This window comes from Aotus nancymaae, unplaced genomic scaffold (assembly GCF_030222135.1).
Source record: "Aotus nancymaae isolate 86718 unplaced genomic scaffold, 86718_ANA_hifiasm-v0.15.2.pri h1tg000057l, whole genome shotgun sequence".
Classification (NCBI taxonomy): domain Eukaryota; kingdom Metazoa; phylum Chordata; class Mammalia; order Primates; family Aotidae; genus Aotus; species Aotus nancymaae.
This window is the reverse complement of record NW_026988471.1, coordinates 56,964,852-56,985,267: the sequence shown is the minus strand read 5'-3', so window position 1 is coordinate 56,985,267 and position 20,416 is coordinate 56,964,852. Positions and strand designations below refer to the sequence as shown.

At 33.6% G+C, this 20,416-nt stretch overlaps 2 protein-coding genes across 5 annotated transcripts in view; one reads left to right on the top strand and one right to left on the bottom strand.

Annotated features, from left to right (window-relative positions):
• FANCL (FA complementation group L) overlaps positions 1-2,830 on the top strand; it is an 82,804-nt gene extending 79,974 nt beyond the window's left edge. For 2 of the 4 annotated variants that reach the window (XM_012477227.2, XM_012477226.2), the window contains exons 12-14: positions 182-298; positions 1,909-1,980; positions 2,278-2,830. In XM_012477227.2, the coding sequence (XP_012332650.2) occupies positions 182-298; positions 1,909-1,980; positions 2,278-2,313 (225 nt within the window). In that variant the 3' untranslated portion in view covers positions 2,314-2,830. Of the gene's footprint in view, positions 1-181; positions 299-1,908 lie in introns of all 4 variants that reach the window. The other 2 variants (XM_012477225.2, XM_012477224.2) reach the window with 1 other exon arrangement.
• VRK2 (VRK serine/threonine kinase 2) overlaps positions 1,311-20,416 on the bottom strand; it is a 102,595-nt gene continuing 83,489 nt past the window's right edge. The window contains exons 12-13 of the mRNA XM_012477223.3: positions 15,669-15,830; positions 1,311-2,728 (exon numbers count right to left, since the gene is read on the bottom strand). Coding sequence (XP_012332646.2) covers positions 2,381-2,728; positions 15,669-15,830 — 510 coding nt within the window. The 3' untranslated portion in view covers positions 1,311-2,380. The remainder of the gene's footprint in view (positions 2,729-15,668; positions 15,831-20,416) is intronic.

Sequence of the window (20,416 nt, the reverse complement as noted above, 5' to 3'; positions counted from 1 at the left end):
TTAGAATAATTGTAATGTTCCCAGCACAAAAGGTAAATGTTGAGGTGATTAATATCTTAATTATCTTGATTTGATCATTACACACTGTATACATGTATCCAAATATCACATGTACCCTCCCAAATATGTACAGTAAGTTAGTGAGACACATACGCTTTTTATAAATATTTTTCTTTTGAAGGATTTTACTATGGATTGTGGAATTTGTTATGCTTATCAACTTGATGGTGCCATTCCTGATCAAGTGTGTGATAATTCCCAGTGTGGACAACCTTTCCATCAAATGTGCTTATATGAGGTAAACAAAAATATCGTCAAGACTTTTTTCAGCTAACACAACATAGGAGTATGCCTGTTTGAAAGACACAGCATCTAAAATCTGTTTAGTCTGTAGTGATCCACTCTTTGGCCATTAACTCCTTTATCAGTTTATTGCAGATGCTTATGTGTGCTTCATTTCTTCATCACAGTTACTAATGATGAAGAAATGTCCTGAAGTATCCAAGAAGGGAGGAAATCTATCCAGAATATATTCATGGACTAGCTTATTGGCACACACAAATTAAACTGATTGATTGTACATTGGAATCTTTTCTATAAATATCTTGTTACCACAATGTAAACTTCATAGATTTAACCAAGGTAGTGGTGCTTCAAAGTGGCAGCAATGAAGTGAAAATGGAATTAGCACTATGTAGTACCTATTACTTTTCAGGCTGCATTTAAGAATAGAATATATGCAATACTACTGCTTTTTCTGTTGAGAAGAATGCCTCTTGTGATCAGAATATCTCACAGCACTCAGGCAATGCCAGTTTATTTACTTTATGTAAAGTCTGCTTTCTTTCCTGTCTTTAATCATTTGCCCTAGTTGATACATGATTAACTGTCTGTGCAGCTGTATACAGAACACCTTGCAACTGTATGGTGCCTTCAATTTGAGTCTTCCTTAATATCACATCTTTTGTGATTAGAGGTAGCAGTTGGTGCCATCTGTACTTTGCCATTGGAGAACTTAGGCAGATACATCTATTTACCTTATATAAAATCATAAAATACCAGGTTGAATTACAGAAATACTCTAAGGAAATATGTGCTTTCTTTGTAATTATGAGGAATATTCATTTAATTTTTTTAAATTCACTGCCTCATGCTTATAATCAATGGGTTGAAAATTAACCCACTGTTTGTTAGTGATTAAGACCAGAATTAAGAAATTTTCAAGAGCCTATAGTATCTTTAATAGCAAGAGTTGTTAATTTGTGATGAACGGATTGAGGGAAAGTCTGAACACCATGAACTTGTATGCATTATTTTTTATGTATGTCTATTCTGAGGATAAAGAAAATGCATAGCCAGGCACGGTGGCTCAGGCCTGTAATCCCAGCACTTTTTGGGAGGCCAAGGCGGGCAGATCATGAGGTCAGGAGTTGGAGACCAGTCTGACCAACATGGAGAAACCCTGTCTCTACTAAAAATAATACAAAATTAGCCGGGTATGGTGGCACATGCCTGTAATCCCAGCTACTCGGGAGTCTGAGGCAGGAGAATTGCTTGAACTGGTGAGCCAAGATTGTGCCATTGCACTCCAGCCTGGGCAACAAGAATGAAACTCTCAAAAACAAAAAAACAAACAAACAAAAAGAAAATGCATAATTCTCATCAAATTCTTAAAAGAGCCCATAATCTGGTTATAAACCAGGTCTGGTTTAGACCTTCAATTCCATGTTGATTTCCCTTGTTATTCAACATGTTAATAGTCTGCTATTGGCTCAGGAAATATACCCCTTTTGCGAAACAAAATTAATGTATAAGACTTCTGGAATAAAAATATAATGCACTTAAAAAGAAAGGGAATGACATTTGGAGTATCTGTAATTATGTTGATGCTTCTCTTAAAATCTGCAGTGGCTGAGAGGACTACCAACTAGTAGACAAAGTTTTAACATCATATTTGGTGAATGTCCATATTGTAGTAAGGTAAGCAAATTGGTAATCATATCTCATAAAATGTGCCTAGCTTTCAGTAGTATATTCTAGAAGATAGACCTATTTAGTGTATCAGCTTATTTAAAACTTTTGAAACACATTCTTTTCTGCATTTTTATTTTTCAAATTCTCTGATCAAAAACAAACCCCTTTTCTAGATTTTCCAGGTGATCTCAAAGTTCAGAAAAGTGTTTTCCAAACTGTACTATGACACTATTTCTAGTATAAAGCAATTTTTTTTTTTTAGAATGTCCACAAACTTTGTTAAAATATGTTCTCTTTTTAAAGCCAATTACCTTAAAAATGTCTGGGAAGAAACACTGAAATAAGGAGATAACATTTTGTGAAGAGCTGGAAACTTAAAAAATTATCAAAAGGACTTTGGATATCTTCAGAGAAAATATAAAGCAAGACATACTAACATCAAAAGGACAGGTATGATGATGCCATAATAATAAACATCTGCCTTCATCTCTTCACTAAGAGTAAACTGGGAAATTGTAGACCAAAGTCCTGTTGAACTTTCTAAGTCTGTGATACCCGGACTGACTGTGGAAGTGTATTTATAATACCAAGATGAAGATCTTGACTTCTTGAATATATCTGGACTGGTAAAATCTCGATGAGGTTCATAAAGTGAGTTTGGGAATTGTCTGTAGCTGAATTTTTGTGGGAAACTGTTTACTTCATTCAAAAGTTCTTGAGACTCTTGATATTTTTGTCTTCTCCTTGTGCTTTCCTATGGAAAAAATACATATATAGTTTGTTAGATGTGAGTTAGTTATCCAACTATTTATTTTGTGTAATGTATAAGAATGCTAAATAAAATATACAAGATCAAGTTTTTGTATGTTATTTTTTTCCAAGAAGTAATTTTTAGGTAAAGATCTTGGATTTTAAGATTTAAACTTTTTAAGAGTTTATAAACATGCAAATTTGAGTGGTTCTTTTAAACCACATAAGTAGGCAATTGGTTAAATAATTTAAATTGAATTTTCTTGGCAAAACCAAAAAAAAATTGGGCTTAATCTTATCTTATGGGGGAAAGATAGCCACAATTAGAAATATTTTGGTCATTAATGTGATTCTCAACCTTTTGATTCCATGGCAACTGAGAAGTGATATCTGCTGTATAGTGGGTAAAAGATGAGGCTGTACACAGCCAAAGAAAACTGCCTCAAGGGTAGATACAGTGTTAAGTTTCTAGGAAAGCTATAAAGACTAACCACTATAGACTGAATATATATTAAAATAAAACAAATTAACTGATTACTTATATGCATGTTTCGGGAGCTATTTCTATGTCTTCATCATTCCTGTTGGCCAAAATCCCAGGAATCAGTTAAGATCACCACTTAACTGGCTGAAAGTCGAATTTTTCTGCTTCACTTTGGTGACCTATGGCATGCCCTCTCTTAGCACCATTTATCAAGTAACTTAGAAGAGGAAAAATTTATAAAACAAAGCAAAATACTTTAAGCTTGCTCATTGTTAGTTTCATCTATAATAGAAACATCTGACACAATGCCATTATTCTGAGAATAGCTACTACCCTCTCAACCTCTAAATTGCCACCCTTCAAACAGCTCTCTCCTTGCTAGATACAGAGTTTTCTAAGTGTCAGAAAGGAATCCTACATAAAGCAAAGGATGTTTTGAAGAACTCAGCTTTCCTATAAAAAAGAGAAATTACCTGAGAGTTAGATAACTCACTTTAAACTACTTTTCTGAGCTAACAGTCACATTAATACAGTTTTTCATAAGTTTGTTAGCTTTACTAACTAAAGGGAAAATAAGTGAGTAATTATTCCAGTAGGCCTATAAAGAATAATACAAATAAAAATAATTATGCTATCAAATCATATTTCTAAAGGGTAAGGTAATGTAAGCAGCATTTACATATAGCTCACATGTGGAAGGTTGGGAGATATATATGCTTAGGTAAGAATAGAAGTCAAGCTACTATAATTTCCAGAATCATCTACCGTGTAATCTATACACCTACTCTCTCTCAAACATCAGCAAATGACATATCGGAAGGAACTCATTTAAGAATTTAACCACCTGTTGTCTTCAGTACACTGAGAGGTCTGATTTGGATAGTCTGTAACAGGAGTTGGCAGAATTTGGCTTGGCCAGTTGCCTGTTTTGTGAATAAAGTGTTATTGGAACACAGCCACATCCATTTGTTTACGTATTGTCAATATGGGCTTTTGCACTACCATGGCATGGTTGAATAGTTCTGACAAAAACTATATGGAAGGTAACCTGAAAATATTTTCTTTCTGGACTTTTAAGAAAAAGTTTGCTGTCCCCTGGTCTATGGCATTGTTGTTTATTTGAAAGCAAACAGATCATCATATCTTATTAAAATGCAGACCTCATTCAAAAGGTTAGGAGAGTAAGACCTGAGATTCTGTGTTTCTGAGAAGCTCCAGATGATGCCATTACAGCAAGCTTGCACAATCTACTCTGATAGTTCACTGGGTTGATTATGCCCCACAGAGGACATTTAGCAATTTCTAGAGACATTCTGGGTTGTTACAACTAGGAGGAGGTACTATTGACACCTAGTAGATAAATACTGGGAATGATGTGAAACATTCTACATCACAGGACAGCTCCCCCACAACAGCTCCCAAATGTCAGTAGTGTTGCTGTCAAGAAATCCTGCATTAGAATAGTTACTGACTTTGAATGCACATCAGAATCAACTGGGAAGCTATGAAAAATATCAATACACTTCTACTTTGGCCATGAAAAATGGATATCAGACTTCCCCTTCTGCTGTAAAAACCTTTAAACACAAAACAAAATTAGACAAAATATATGAAATAGGTATCTAAAACAAGGCTATGATAGTTGAGGAAAGGAAAATAACACAGACCTAGGAAAGGCCGCAATTTAATTAAGATTTACGGCAGACTAGACCAAAAAACCTGAAGAGAAGTTATAAAATAATCAAGTTGAATCACCAGTAAGTTACCTGTCTGTCAGAACTAAACTCAAAACTCTTTAAAGAAATAACAATAAAATCTGGAGTCTAAAGACAACAGCATCCACAATGTTCAGCATATAATAAAACTATAACACATCAGATGCAGGAAATGTGACCCATAACCAGGAGAAAACAGAGATTGAGAGCTGATCCAGATGGTACAAGTATCAAACAAGGACTATAAAACATCTACATAAATATGTTCAAGGAATTAAAGTTGAACATAATTAATGAGCAGATGAGGGGAGGCAGAACCTCAACATACAAGAAATATAATGTACTTCTGGAACTGAAAAATACAAGGTATAAAATGAAAAATTCACTGGCTAGGTTTAACAGCTGATTTGACAATCAACTAGCGGTCAGGCTTAAAAAAAAAAAAAAAACCAACCTGAGATATAGCAAGATAAAAGGATGATAAAATAGTTATTCAGCTGCCTATGAAAAATGTCAAGTAGTCTAACATGCATGTATTTAGATCTGAGAAAGAGAAATAAGAGGGATTAAGTCATGAAACAAATTGATGAAATCATATAAAACCTTTCCAGTCTGATAACAAATATCAACCCATTGATAAAAAGTAACTCAGTGAAGCCAAAGCATAATAAAGAGAGCCATCCTTAGAAAACCAAAGATAACAAGCAAATCTTGAGAGCCTCAGAAAGAAAGAGATTATATATAGGGTCAATGATAAGAATAACTGCTAACTTCTTACAAAACAAACAAAAATCCACCATACCTAGGAAACATCATTTTTAAAGTTCTGAAAAAGAAAGATTCCATATTCAACGAAGCCTTTGAAATTAAAGTGAGGAGCATCCAATTCTAGACAAGAAAGAGTAAGTATCCCACCTTATTTTATTAATTAAAGAGTGCACAAAAAGCACCTATCAAAACACTATGAAAATTGTAGAAATGACCGTCACTTGAATCTCCACCCGCCTTATGCTTCAGTACCTCCTATTATCCCAGCCTGGTCCATAAAACAGCCTGCAATCTGGAAACAGCAATATGTATAGACTGAAAAAAAAAGGCGGCCGTGAAAAACATGCTCTATCTAGCCAATAGCCCTGGGGAGGAAAGATCTACAGAACAGAATCCTTTTATACGTGCTGTACCCTAGGTGAACACCATGAAAGAAGCTGCACCTTTCTTACTTCTCTCCAGGTGCTGTGGAAATGGGGGAGGGGAGGGTACAGTCCTGTTGAATATCACCACCATGCACTAACCAGGGAGCACACCTATCCCTTCCCATCAAGCACTGTGGAGACGGGTAGAGCCCTGATGACCATCCCCACATTAACCAGGTGATACCCTATCCCACCAGGTGTTAGGGAAATTGTGAGAGAGAGCTCTGATAACCTTTCCCAGACTTTATTACTGAGGTGGTCCCCCTTCCCTTCCCACCAGGAGACTACCAAACTGTAAGGCAGAATCATATAACCTGTTCCTCCCTGCACTAACAGGCAGATGTAGTGCCTCTCTTCTTCCCACCAGACACTGTAGAGACTGTAGTAGGTCCTACCAACCTTCCCCACTTTGCATTGAGCAAACATCAGCAGAGCAACAGCAACCCTCCACACTGGCCTCAGAAACTGGAGAGGCGCTTGCCCTTTTGACAATGCCTGCTGTGCATTAAACAAACAGCAAAGAGTTGCTGCCACCCCAAATCTCCCTAACTAGAAAGCTCTGTTCTCAGTAATTGATATAACTACTAGAGCGAAAATCAGCAGAGATATAAAAGAAATTAGTAACGTCACAAGCCAATAGGATCTAGCTGATATTTATAGAGTATTTCACCCCCAAACAGGAAAATACATGTTCTTTTTTAACTGCAACTGGAACATTAAACCAGACAGACCATATCCTATCTCATAAAACAAACCCTAACAAATTTACATTGTCAGACTAATATGATTAAACTAGAAATCAATAACTGAAAAAAAAATCTTCAAATACTTGGAAATTAACACATTTCTAAATAACAAAGGTATTAAAAAATGTCTCCAGGGACAATGGAAAATAATTTGAACTGAACAAAATAAAAATATATAAATATTTACAGGATGCAGTACAAGCAGGGTAGGAGATTGATAGCATGGAATACTTACATTAGAAAAAATAGTGGGTTCAAAGCAATAGCCTAAGCTTCTACCTAAACTGGAAAAAAAGGGAAAAAAATATGCCAAGATCAAGCTAAAGGAAAGAAAGAATATAAAAATCTTCAAATGCTTTAAAATATAAAAACCCCTTTAAATGGGTCAAAGAGACCCCAGGAAAATTAAAAAATACGCTGAACTGAATAGAAATGAAAATACAACACATCAAAATACGTGAGACCTAGCTAATGTCATGCTAGTACTAAATACTTATATTAGAAAAGACAAAATGTCTCTATTTAATATGTTTCCACCCCAAGAAATTATAAAAAGAAATGACATGTGACGTGATGGATTTGTTTTTTAGTGTGAGTTAAACATCCTACAATGTAGACATGTATCAAAGCATAGATATGATAGATATGATACATACACAATTATATTTGTCATAGATATGATATATACACAATTATATTTGTCAATTAAAAAAAGAATTTAAAAAAATTTAAAAAGAAATCCAAAGCAAGCAGAAATGGAAATTAGAGCAGAAATCAATAAAATTGGCAATTAAAAAATACAGAAGAATCAATCTAAAGCTGGTTCTGTGACATGACAAATAAGAATGATAAACTAGCAAGACTGACAGAGAAAGAAAACACAAACTACCAGTATCTAGGAAGAAACAAATATCACTACAGACCCCACAGGCATTTAGGGGATTTAAATAAAGGAATACTATGAATAATTTTACCAACAAAAATTTGATAGCTCAGATGAAATGGACCAATTCCTGGAAAAATCACAAATTACCAAAACTAACTCAAGATGAAATAATAAAAATGCAAGAGATAAATAGTTGTGACAAGAGTCCATATGACCTGCAAAACCTAAATTTTTACCATCTGGCTCTTTACAGAAAAGTTTGCCTACTCTTGAAATAAATATCTGAATAGTCTTACTAAAGAAATTGAATTCATAGCTAAAAAGGAAATCTCCAGGTCCAGATGGTTTCACTAGAGAATTCTGCAAAACATGTTAAAAAGAAACAAAATCAATTCTGTACATTTTCTTCCAGAAATTGAGAAGGAGGAAGGCTTCTCAACTCATAAGGTCACCATTACCCTGAAACCAAAACCAACAAAAACAGTAGAATAAAAAGAAAACAATGGACATCAAGCTATCATGAACATAGATGTAAAACTCCTCATTAAAATACTAGCAAATTAAATCCAGCAACATATAAAAACAATAATATACAATAACAGAGGGAGGTTGATTCAAGGAATCCGAGACTAGTTCAGTATTAAACCTCAAACCAGTGTTACCCACCATGGTAACAGTCTAAAGAAGAAACATCACATGATCATATTAATTGATACAGAAAAAGCATTTGACAATATTCAGCACCTATTCACAATGAAAACTCTCAGTTAGAAATGGAGAAGGAGCTTCCTCAACTTTATAAACAACATCTACAAAAATATCTACAGTTAACCTACTAAATGGTCAATGTCCAAAAACTGGAAAGAAACCAAATGTTCTTCAATGGTGTATCCATACTTCAGATTACTACTGAGCAATAAAAAGGAATGAACTGCTGATGTACATAAAACTTGGATAGATCTCAAGGGCACGATGATGAATGAAACAAAGCCAATCTCAACAAGTTACATAAGATCTGATTTATATGATACACTCAAAATGATAAATTATAGTGATGCAGAATAAACCCACTGCTTTCTGAGGATTAGGATTGGGAAGAGGGTGTCATTATAGCATGAGTGATTCCTATGTGGTCATGGAACAGGTCTGTAGGATAACTGTGGTTACTCCATACATGTAATAAAATCTCTTGGGAAACACAGACATGCATGAGTGCATGTAAAAATTGGTGATATCCTAATAAGGTCTGTATTTTATGGTTGTATATAAATGTCAATTTCCTGCTTTGTAAAATTATATTATGGTTATGTAAAATGTTTTCATTTGCAGGAGTTGGGTGAAAGGGTAGGTAAGGGTATATGGAGGCTGTATGTATTTTGCAATTTCTGACTACAATTACTTCAAAATAAACTGTTAAGAAAAGAAATGCAGAAATAAAATATAAGTCCCTCACTACCAAAAAAAAAAAAGTGAAGATGAAATAAAAATATTTTCAGACAGATAAGAGGTGACAGAATTAGATTCCAGGAAATATACACTACAATAAATGTTAAAGGAATTTGTTTAGGCTGATGGGAAATGATACCAAATTAAGATCTATTGAAAGTATAAAGAATTCCAGTAACTGTAAATATTGGGGTATTTAAAATTTTTTTCTTTTTCCTTTCCTAATTTTTAGAAAAATGGCTCCCTAAAGCAACAATAACAATGCGTTATGACATATATTACACATGTAAAAGCAAAATGTATAGCAACAATAGCACAAAGGATGAGGAATAAATGGAAGTATATTTTTATAAGGTTCTTACACATTAAGTCAAGATAGAATGTAATATGATCCATTAAATGTACACATGGTAATTTCTAGAGCCATGCTCTAGAATATGGCTAGTTATAACTCAGATGTGCTGTTAGTATAAAATAGACACCAAATTTTGAAGACTTTATAGAAAAAGATGTAAAATATATCAGTAATATTATTCTAATTATACAACTGTGGATATGGTTTAATTAGAGGATATTACTAAAATAGATTCTACCTGTTTCTTTTTACTTTTTGAAATGTGTCTAGAATTTTAAAAATTGCCTATGTGGCTTGCATTATATTTCTATTAGGCAGGATTGTTCTGAGCAGGGATTTGCAAACTTGTTCTATAAAATGCCTGCTAGTAAATATTGTAGGCTTTTCGGACCATACAGTCTCTGCTGCAGTTACTCAGCTGTGCCACTATGGAACAAAAGCAATCATAGACAATGTGTAAGTGAATGAGTATGGCTATGTTCCAATAAAACTATTTACGAGAATAGCTGGTCAGCTGTATTTAGCCCATAGGCCATGGAGCTGTCTGACCCCTTGCTCTAGAGTGACCACAATTAAAAAAAAAAAAAAAAAAAAAAAAAAGGAAAAAAAAAGACAAAAAGACAAACATAGTTTAAAAAGCCAAGAAGAGAAAAATTCTCAATTAGTCTAAAATAAAGCAAGAGGGAGGTAGAAAGGGACAAAGAACAAACGGGGCAAAAAGAAAGCAAATTGCATAATGGTAGATTAAACCCAACTACATCAATAGTTACTTCAAATGGAAATTGAGAAAATATAGTTACATAAAACAGAAATGGAGCAAATAAAAGATTGTGTCTGTCAGATTTCATAAAATAGCAAGACTCAGCTAACGCTAGTTACAAAAGCCATAGATAAAAAGACACAGGTGGACTAAACATAAAAGGATGGAAATGGATACGATGTATAAATATTAATCATAGTAAGTCTGGAATTGTTAAAAGACAGATGAAGTAGAATTCAGGATACAGTATATAACAGATATATAGAAAGATATTACATAATGATGAACAGGACAGTTCACCAAGAACATATAACTACTAAATCTGCATATACCTAATAACAGCATCAAAATCTATGAAGCAAAAATGTATACAAGAGAGAAATGGATAAATTCACAATTACAGGTGGAGACTAACATTCCTTTGTCATTAAATGATAAAACAAGAGGACAAAATAAAACAGTAAAGATATAGAAGATTTGAACACTATCAAACAACTTAACCCCAAACTTAAGTACACAAGGAACATTGACTAAACTGGGCCTTTCCTGGGTGACAAAAAAGTTTCATTGAATTTTAAAAGATTGCAATAATACAGGATGTGTTCTGATGACAACAAAATTAAATTAGAAATCAATAACAAAAAGATACCGAGCAAACATTAAAAATACTTAGGAATTAAATAACATACTAATAGATAATCTACAGGTCAAATAAATCAAGGGATATTAGAAAATATATTGAACTGAATAATGAAAACATACCATAACAAAATTTGTGGAACACAGACAGCTAAAGCACAGCTTAGATATTTATATCTTTAACTCTGTATGTTAGAAAAAAAGAAGAAGAAAATTAGTGATTTAAACTTTCACCTTATGAAGCTTGAAAGAATAAATTAAACCCAAAATAAGCAGAATTAAGGAAATGATAAAGAATTAGTGAAACAGAAAATATATCAATGTTAGGTTTTTTTAAAAAAATCAACAAAACCAAAGCTGGTCTTTCTTTGAAAAAAAAAAAAAAAAAAAAAAATCAATAAAACCAAAGCTGGTCTTTGAGAAGACCAATGAAAAGGATAAGCCCTTAGCTACACTATTTAAAAAAAAAAAAAAGGCCAAGCGCGGTGGCTCAAGCCTGTAATCCCAGCACTTTGGGAGGCCAAGGCGGGTGGATCACGAGGTCAAGAGATCGAGACCATCCTGGTCAACATGGTGAAACCCCATCTCTATTAAAAAAATACAAAAAATTAGCTGGGCATAGTGGTGCGTGCCTGTAATCCCAGCTACTCGGGAGGCTGAGGCAGGAGAATTGCCTGAACCCAGGAGGCGGAGGTTGCGGTGAGCCGAGATCGCGCCATTGCACTCCAGCCTGGGTAACAAGAGCGAAACTCCGTCTCAAAAAAAAAAAGAAAAGAAAGAAACCAAAAGTTACCATATTATCAGGAATGAAAGAGAGGACATCAATAAAGATATTGGTGATGTTAAAGGGATAATAAAGAATATCCTAACATAGTGCTGATAAATTTCACAACTTAGATGAGATGGAAAATTCTTTGAAAAATACTAATACAAAGCTGACACAAGAAAAAAAGAAAATCTAATGATCACTATATATATTACAGAAAGTAAATATGCAGTTAAAATTTTCTTATAATAAATTACTGGCCCCAAGGGTTTTCTTGCTAAATTCTATCCAAAATTTAAGAAAGGCAAATCTTACAAAAACATTTTCTGAAGACAGAGGGGAATACTTCCAACTTACATAATTCATAATGACCCTGAAAACAAAACCCAAGGATATTATGGGAGAAGAAAGTTACATCTGCTCTGTATACGAAGTAGCCATCTTTTTATTCCTTTACTTTCTTAATAAACTTGCTTTCACTTTGAAAAAAGAAAATTACAGACCAGTATCTCTCATCAATGTAGGTATAAAAACCCTCCATGGAACTGAAATTCAGCAGGAATTGAGTTGGAATTCAGCAAACAGAATCCAGCAGGAAAAGACATCATGACTAAGTGGGGGTTTATCCCAGAAATAAAAGGTTGATTTAACATTCAAAAATCAATGTACTTCATCATACTAGTAAAGGGGAAAAATCATATGATCATCTCAAGAGAGCTCAAAAAAGCATTTAACACTCATTCATTATTTACACTTACACTTATTTTTTAACAAATATGGTGAAATTTCCTCAGCCTGGTAAAGGGTATTTAGAAAAAGCACAGCTAACTTAATGGTGAAATAATGAATGCATTCCCCCTAAGATCAGGAACAAGGCAAAGATGCCACTCTCACAACTTCTATTTAACATAATACTAGAGATGATAGCAGGTATAATGAGACAACAACAAAAAAAAATAAAAGGCATATATTGGAAAGGAAGAGGTAAAACTGTCTCTATTCATAGACATCATTATGTGAAAGTCCTACGAATCTATTTAATAAAACCTATTAGAACTAATAAGTGAATTTAGGAAGGTCCCAAGATACAAGATTATATTGTATATCAAATATAATTGACATAGAAAATAAATTCTATCTCTATATACCAGCAACAAATAACTGGAATATGATATTTAGAAAATTACTATTTATAATAGGATAAAAAATATTTAGAGATAATTTTAATGGAAGATATATAAAACATCTACACTAAAAACTACAGAACTGTTGAGAGAAATTAGGGAAAATCCACATAAATGGAGAGAAGTACCAGGTTTATGCACTGGAAGGCTCAACGTTGTTGGGATGCCAGTTCTCCATAAACCTGTCTTTAGTCTAATGTACCCCAAATCAAAATTCCATTGTGCATTTTTTTGGGGAAAGTAACAAGCTACTTCTTAAATTTTATGGAGCAGACCAGGACCTAAAATGGTCAATACATTTTTGAAAGAAGATAAAGGGATTAAAGAACTATTATAATTTCAGAACCTGCTGTAAAGCAATAGTAATTGATGCAGTGTAGTGTTGGTATAAGGAGAGACAAGTAGAATAAAAGAAAACAGAGCCCGGAAATAGGCCCACACTTATATAGTTAGCTGACTTTTGAAAAAGCCGCCAAATACATTAGGAAAATCTATTCAACAAATGATGGTGCAAGCTATATGAAAAAGGAACTTCAACCCTAAACTCACACAATACACACGAATTAATTTGAGATGGCTCATAGACCCAACAATGAAAGCTAAAATCATGAGCCTTCTATAAAAATATAGAGCAAAATAACTTTGTGACCTGAGGTAGGCAAAGGCTTCTTAGTTATCTTTACAGAAAAAAAAAACTATTAAGGAAAAGATTAATAAATTGAACTTCATATAAAAATAACAAATAATATAAAAAGCTTCTGCTCATCTTTAGACACTATTAATTAAATGAATAGGCAGGCCACACACTAGGAGAGGATATCCATAATACAGATAATCTGACAAGGACTCCTACAGCTTAACAATAAAAAGACAAATATCCAAATAAAAATTAGAACACTTGAAAAAGATACTTTATAAGAACACATATATCATCAGTAAAAACGTGAAAGTGCTCAAACTTAACAGACATCAGATGAATAATTGGAACCACAATAACATACTAATACATGTTAGAATGGCTCAAATTAAAAAGAGTGAAATACCAAATATTGGGGAGGAGGTGGAATGGCTAGAACTCTTGTACATTACTGGTGGGAGTATAGCATGGTACTTTCAAGAACTATTTGTAAGATCTTTATAAAATTGAATATATACCTGCCCTATGACCCAGCAATTCTACATCTCAGGAGAAATGAAACATGTCCATAGAAGGATTTGTGCCAGAATGTTCGTAGCAACTATATCCATGGTGGCCAGAAACTAGAAGCCCAGATGTCCATTAATAGGAGAATGGACTTGTGAATTATGATATAATTATACAATGGACATGTGAATTATGATATAGTTATACAATGGAGTACTATTCAGCAATGGAAAAAACAGATTACTAATACATGCATGAATATGGATAAATCTCAAAAAACACACTTGAAATAATCCAGGCCCAAAAGAATGCATGCTATATGACTGCATGTTTATAAAATTCTAGAAGAGGCAAATCTAATCTAGTGATGAGAATCAAAATGGCAGAACATTCCCTGGGGGAAGAGGACTGACTGGGGAAAAGAACCCATACTTTCTGAAGTGACAAAATCTATACATACATATCTCAATATTTCATTGCCAACACAGTCAAAAATGAATCCATTTCTTTGCATCAGTGTTTTCCTAGTGCCTGGCTACCCCTGTACACCAGGTAATTTCAGTGCACTTAAGTAAGGGTTGAAAAAGAATCTTGCAACTAGAAATTTTTAGAATCTCTAAGTTTTGTCACCAAGCACAATTTGTCTTTAATTTTACAAACAGGAACTAAAATATGTCTAAGAGAAGTAGTTTTTTAACATAAATTTAAAGTAAGACAACAAATAATACCACTATTTTATACTAGTATAAATGTAAAAGTTTCCTATTAGTACTAAAAAAAAGCATTTCTGTCTCTGGATAGACTTGTAGACTTGCTGGCTGGCTGAAGAATGTGTAAGTACTATGCTTCTAATTTTTGTCTCAGCTGCCAAGAAGTTCAGAGCCAAATTCAGTGCTCAGTTTAGTGATTAACATCCCAGCTGCCTGATATATCAATTTTTCTTGGGGTAGGATATATAAGGAGGGGTATTAAATTATCCTGTTTCATACTATAAACTACCTCAAATCATTTAGGGGAAATGGTGTATAAATCATATAAAATGTTGGTCATTTTGACAAAATTAAATATTTTTTCACTGCAAATATAAATGCATTGTAGGCTTCTTGTTGTCAAAAAGGTTAGATTAGGGAGGATTTTTGCTGTTATTTGACTGAGTCATCTGCTAAAGGTGAGTCACTATCCACCCAAATGATTGAGTGATGTAAAAAACACATCATTTAAAAATACAACCACATTTGCAAGAAAACATTACACTTATATTTGATTATAAGGGTTGGACTTGAGGAACCAATGTAAAAGTATAGAATACATTAAGAAGAGTCCCTAATGTATCATAGATGGCAAAAGAAATTTAAGTGCACTTCATTATATTCTTAGGATAAAGAAATCAGCTCTGTATGCAAATGTGCTTACTGCTATTCTGTTTCTGTGATAACTGATGTCAGCTGCTTTGATTTTATCAGCTGGCTAGCATAGTTTCTGTCCCTTCTCATTTAACAAAACCATGAAATCTTGGCCCTTAGGAGAAAATAAGATGTTTTTATTCCCAAAGGGCATATTTTAATGTAATATTAAGTTAAAAAAAAAAAAAAAAAAAACCCACCCCCACACAAACAACACTCTCACCTGAGCTGCTTCATTGTTCATCAATCCCATTAGCTTCTCCTCTTTTTGCACTTTTTTCCATGTTGCACAGGACTCAGCACTTCTCTCACTGCGGACTTTTTTTCCTATTAACCTATTTTGTACCTGATTGACTTGCTTTGTTGCAGCCTTTTGTGAATCAACCTGTTGGTATAAATAAGCAATAATATATAATGAAAACTTTTGGTATTTCTTTAAAAAAAGGCATTTATGCCCAGATTCTTAAAAATTCTAAACTTGCCAAGCTTTAAAAAAAGAAATAAAGAGGAAAGCAACAAATGGACGTTATAGAAAAACTATGGTCGTTGGATGGGACAAGACCAATTAAAATTAGTGTCACTTAACGTACTCTTTAGAAATTATCTCTACAGATAACTTGTTCACTGAAAACAACATTTTTTAGAGAAAACTGTCACATTATAAAACTGCACATGAATTCATTATTAACCTTTGCTGGGAGTGGAGCCAGTATATCTCTATAGTTTAAATACTTATTAATTAAAATCTTAGTTTTCTATCATTGAAGTGAGCCTAATTAATACCAACATGTAAAAGCAGCTTGTGATGTTGCTTACTTTTTTGTGCAGGTAGTTTAACCTTTGAGCAAGATGAATAACAGTTCATGTCATCAAATGTACCAGTATCAGAGGTTAAGTTCTACAAGCTTGCTGTCTCTAAGGTTTCTTTTTCACACCATGGTGATACATGGGGGATGCCCGACTCCCAATAACCTTGAAGTAGACTCGGAAATAGAAGGGCAGAACCCACAATACTGTTGGAAGATTGAAAGCTACAGCAAAGGTCCTTATATGAAGTATTTGTTCAGCAGCTTCATGTTTATAGCAGCTGAAAGTGCCATCACCTTTTTTCATGGGTTAAATAGGGGGCAGAAGATAGGATCAGCACAAAGGGGAAATAATGGAGTAACCAGTGCCAAAATAGAGAATGAATTACATTGGCTGGGCAAGCAGAGCCTTAATTCAGTCTCTCAATTTTTAGCTTTCACTGCCAAGTGTGTTCGCTTCTCCCCTTCAAAATATGCTGGTGTTTTGTGGCTAGGTGTAAACTGTCACAACAGCACTCTATTCTCCCCTCCTCCAGGATCCCAGCTTATAAAAGGATGACAAAACCACTGCCTTTCTTTCTTAATCATGCAGGGATTCTTTATTTCCACCACTCCACCCTCCCAAACTACTGGGGAAATTTATGTCACCACGTTCTGAGCCACTTTTCCACTGAAGTCATCTTGGAATGCACCTCATACCATTAGCATGAAACAAAGGGTCTCCCAAGGTTCTTGCATACTGTTTTATCCTAATAAAATATTGGCTTACCAATCATTATGAAAATGTGTTCCATGTTATAAACGGTTATTCCCTCCCAGCTTTACTGAGATATAATTGAGAATAAAAATTATATATATTTAAAGTATACAAGATGTTTTGATACATGTATACATTGTGAAATGAATACCACAATCAAGTTATTAACATATCCATCACTTCATATAATCACCATTTTTTGTGTGTGGTGAGAATACTTAAAATCTACTCTTAGCGGATTACAAGAATACAATACAGTATTATTACAGTCACCATGCTGTATATTAGATCTCCAGAACTCATTCATCTTATTACTGAAAAAGTTTGTACCCTCTGACTAGCATCTCCCAATTTTCCCCAACTCTCATGCCAACAACTACTGTTCGCTTTCAGTTTAATTTGTTTTAGATTCCACATGCAAGTGAGATCATATAGTATTTGTCCTGTGTCTGGCTTATTTCACTTAGCATAATGTCCTGCAGATTCACCATGATGTTGCAAATGTCAGGATTTCCTTCTATTTATGGCTGAATAATAATCCATTGTGTGTGTGTATACATATATATACACACATATATGTAACATTGTAGTTACAAACCACACTTTATCCATTCACCCATTGAAACACACTTAGGTTGTGCCATATCTTGATTATTAGGTATAGTGTTGCAATGACCATGGGAGTGCAGATTCCTCTTTGACATCCTAGTTTTATTTCCCTTGGATACATAACAGGAAGTGAGGTTGCTGGTAGTTCTATTTTTAGCTAAGATATTATCGAAGGTTTTAGTGCCTCCTATATGCTAGGCATTTTACATATAAGAGTTTTTGCCCTGGGAGCCTCTGACGAATAAGCAAAATTTGATATAAGATATTCAGTCCTCTGTGAAGGTTCCTGGAAGAGATGATGCCTCCTGGATCTGCTGTTAGTTGGCTGAATGGTTAGGCTGCCCTGCCGTGGGCACTTCTAGCTACTAAACAAAATGATACCAATTTATAGATAATTCAATTTCTAAGGAAACTCAAAAAATTGTAAGAGTGAAGTGGGATGATAGTGAACACAGTGAAACTTTTTCTCAAAGATAAAGAGTAAATATAGAAAACACCCCAGACCTCCCTTATAATAGAAGGACACTATACAAGTGTGTGACATTTTCAAGAAAGTAGCTACGCAAATGAGGTAGTTTTTATTTAATTTTCCATTGGAACTTCACACTGTTCTATAAAATCAAGAATACCTTTGGACTTCTAAAAATTAATAAAACAAAAATGTGCTTCTAATTAAGAATTTGTACTTCACTTTCCTCATATACAGAAAATAAACATAAAGAGAAGTTCATAGAATTATTTTGAGACTTAAAGCTTAGAAAAAATTTTGTAAACTGTTGAGTTCTATACAAATCATACTACTACCAATAATATATTCAACCCTGGCTATGCTATGGGAGCCTCAGGTTTAAGCTGAATGAAGGAATAAACTTTTATTGTCTGAAATGGAGGATAGCTTGAACATTTTGGCTCTGATGTCAGACTGCAGCTACTCCTCTGCCTGGGTCAAGCATTTAGGAAGGATGAGAGGGCTCATTATGCCCAAGTGTCTACACTATTACAATACAGTAACATATTATATGATTGCATTTTGTATATATGATTCAGGCACCATAATAAGGTGGGAGTCATTGATAAGCTGGTAAAAGGATCCTCTGGGTCATGAAAAGTAGCTTATTCATGGGTCAAAATGGGGCCTTTAGTAATGCTCCTTTCCAACTTGGCTTTAACATTCTTATCTGGGAATTCTAGAGCTTTAGCTCACTTCAGTAAGCATACTTACTGAAATATGGTTTCTTTCAGTGAATTTTGGACATGAAATCCCAGTGGGTGGCATAAAGAGGCTGTGGTGGACTTGATGAGAGAGTCTTCTAATTTCATTGGTGGTGCTAACTCAGGAGCCAGTGACGTCTAGCAAGAACTACTAGCAAGTGACTTCAGTTTCACAACCCTCGTTTTGAGTCAGGAAAATAACCCAAAAGATTTTTCATGAAAAAATATCAACATCACTAATCTCGACAAAACTTCATTTCCAATTTAACTCCAATAACAATATTTGAGGACTTTTCTGTTCGGGTTTACAGAGAACAGTTCATAATGTCTAGTAAAATCTGGTATTGGAAAAAAAAAAAAAGCTTGATGTAAGTTTGGTGAGATTCTTATGGCAATGTGTTACCTTTTAATACCTAATCAAAATACGTTTTTCTTAAAAATATTATATTTCCCTCTGTATAAGTTTCACTTGTTATTAGAAAAATAACATTTAAAAGATGTAAACATTCATAACTTTTTTCCCTTGAATACTGAATGATGGTAACATTTTATTTACATATGTATACCTTTTGTGTTCCAGTGTCTTTCTTTAAAATATCTTTGTCCAAAAAATATACTAGTTCAGAGTTCATTCACTAGTCTGTTAAATATCTCTATAACTAAATATTGAACTTCATATAACTATAAATGCATTTATAAAGTTACAAAAAATGTTACTTTATAAATGGGTTCTGAAGAAATGATTTTAGTTACTAATAAGGGAATTCTGCCTGTGACTAAAAAGAAATTTGGAGCCGTGTGATTGATACGCATTTTGGAATGATTTTTGTTAAGGAAGGAATTTAATGTGGAAATTATTCTATATGTGCATCATTCAGGAGAACTGAGTACAGGATAGTTTATACTGTCATACTTTGCATTTGAACATTTTCAGGTTTGGTTTTTGTAGCATTGCAAAATTTGTAAACTTTAAAAATAGAAAGATACTTAAAGTTTAGCCACATATGGTGAGCCCATATCTTATGCTATTATTAAAAATACATGTATGCACTTAAAAATACTAGAGAAATAAGTCATATATAAATATTGATCTGCTGCAAAATGTATCACCTATCATCTTACTATCTATATGTCCAGGCTGATCACATTTGTTAACAAATTAGCAAAGGTCTTAAAAGTATATATTATTTTTAAGTGTTTTTTTTTAAGCTCATAATCAAAATTTTCTAATCAAAAGGAAGGAGTAAAATATTCTTGATGGAGGCTCATTGGAAAAAGTGTTTTATATTCTATTCTCTACATATAAAAATGGTTTCACAACAAACATTCTTTGAATTTGATGAAACTGAAAATTCTGGTGGATAATAATTAGAATTTTATATCAGAGGATATAGCTATCGGTTTTTAGAATGGCTTCTTTTATATTTCAATTAAGTTTATGAAACTGAAAAACTACAAAAAGGGAAAAAATTTACTTAAATTAGCATAGATTAAGTGGTGACCATTATTGCAACAAAAATACTATGTCAAGGAAATGGCTCTTTGTTTTGTTGCAAAAGTGATAAAAACACAAAAGTCAATAAAACT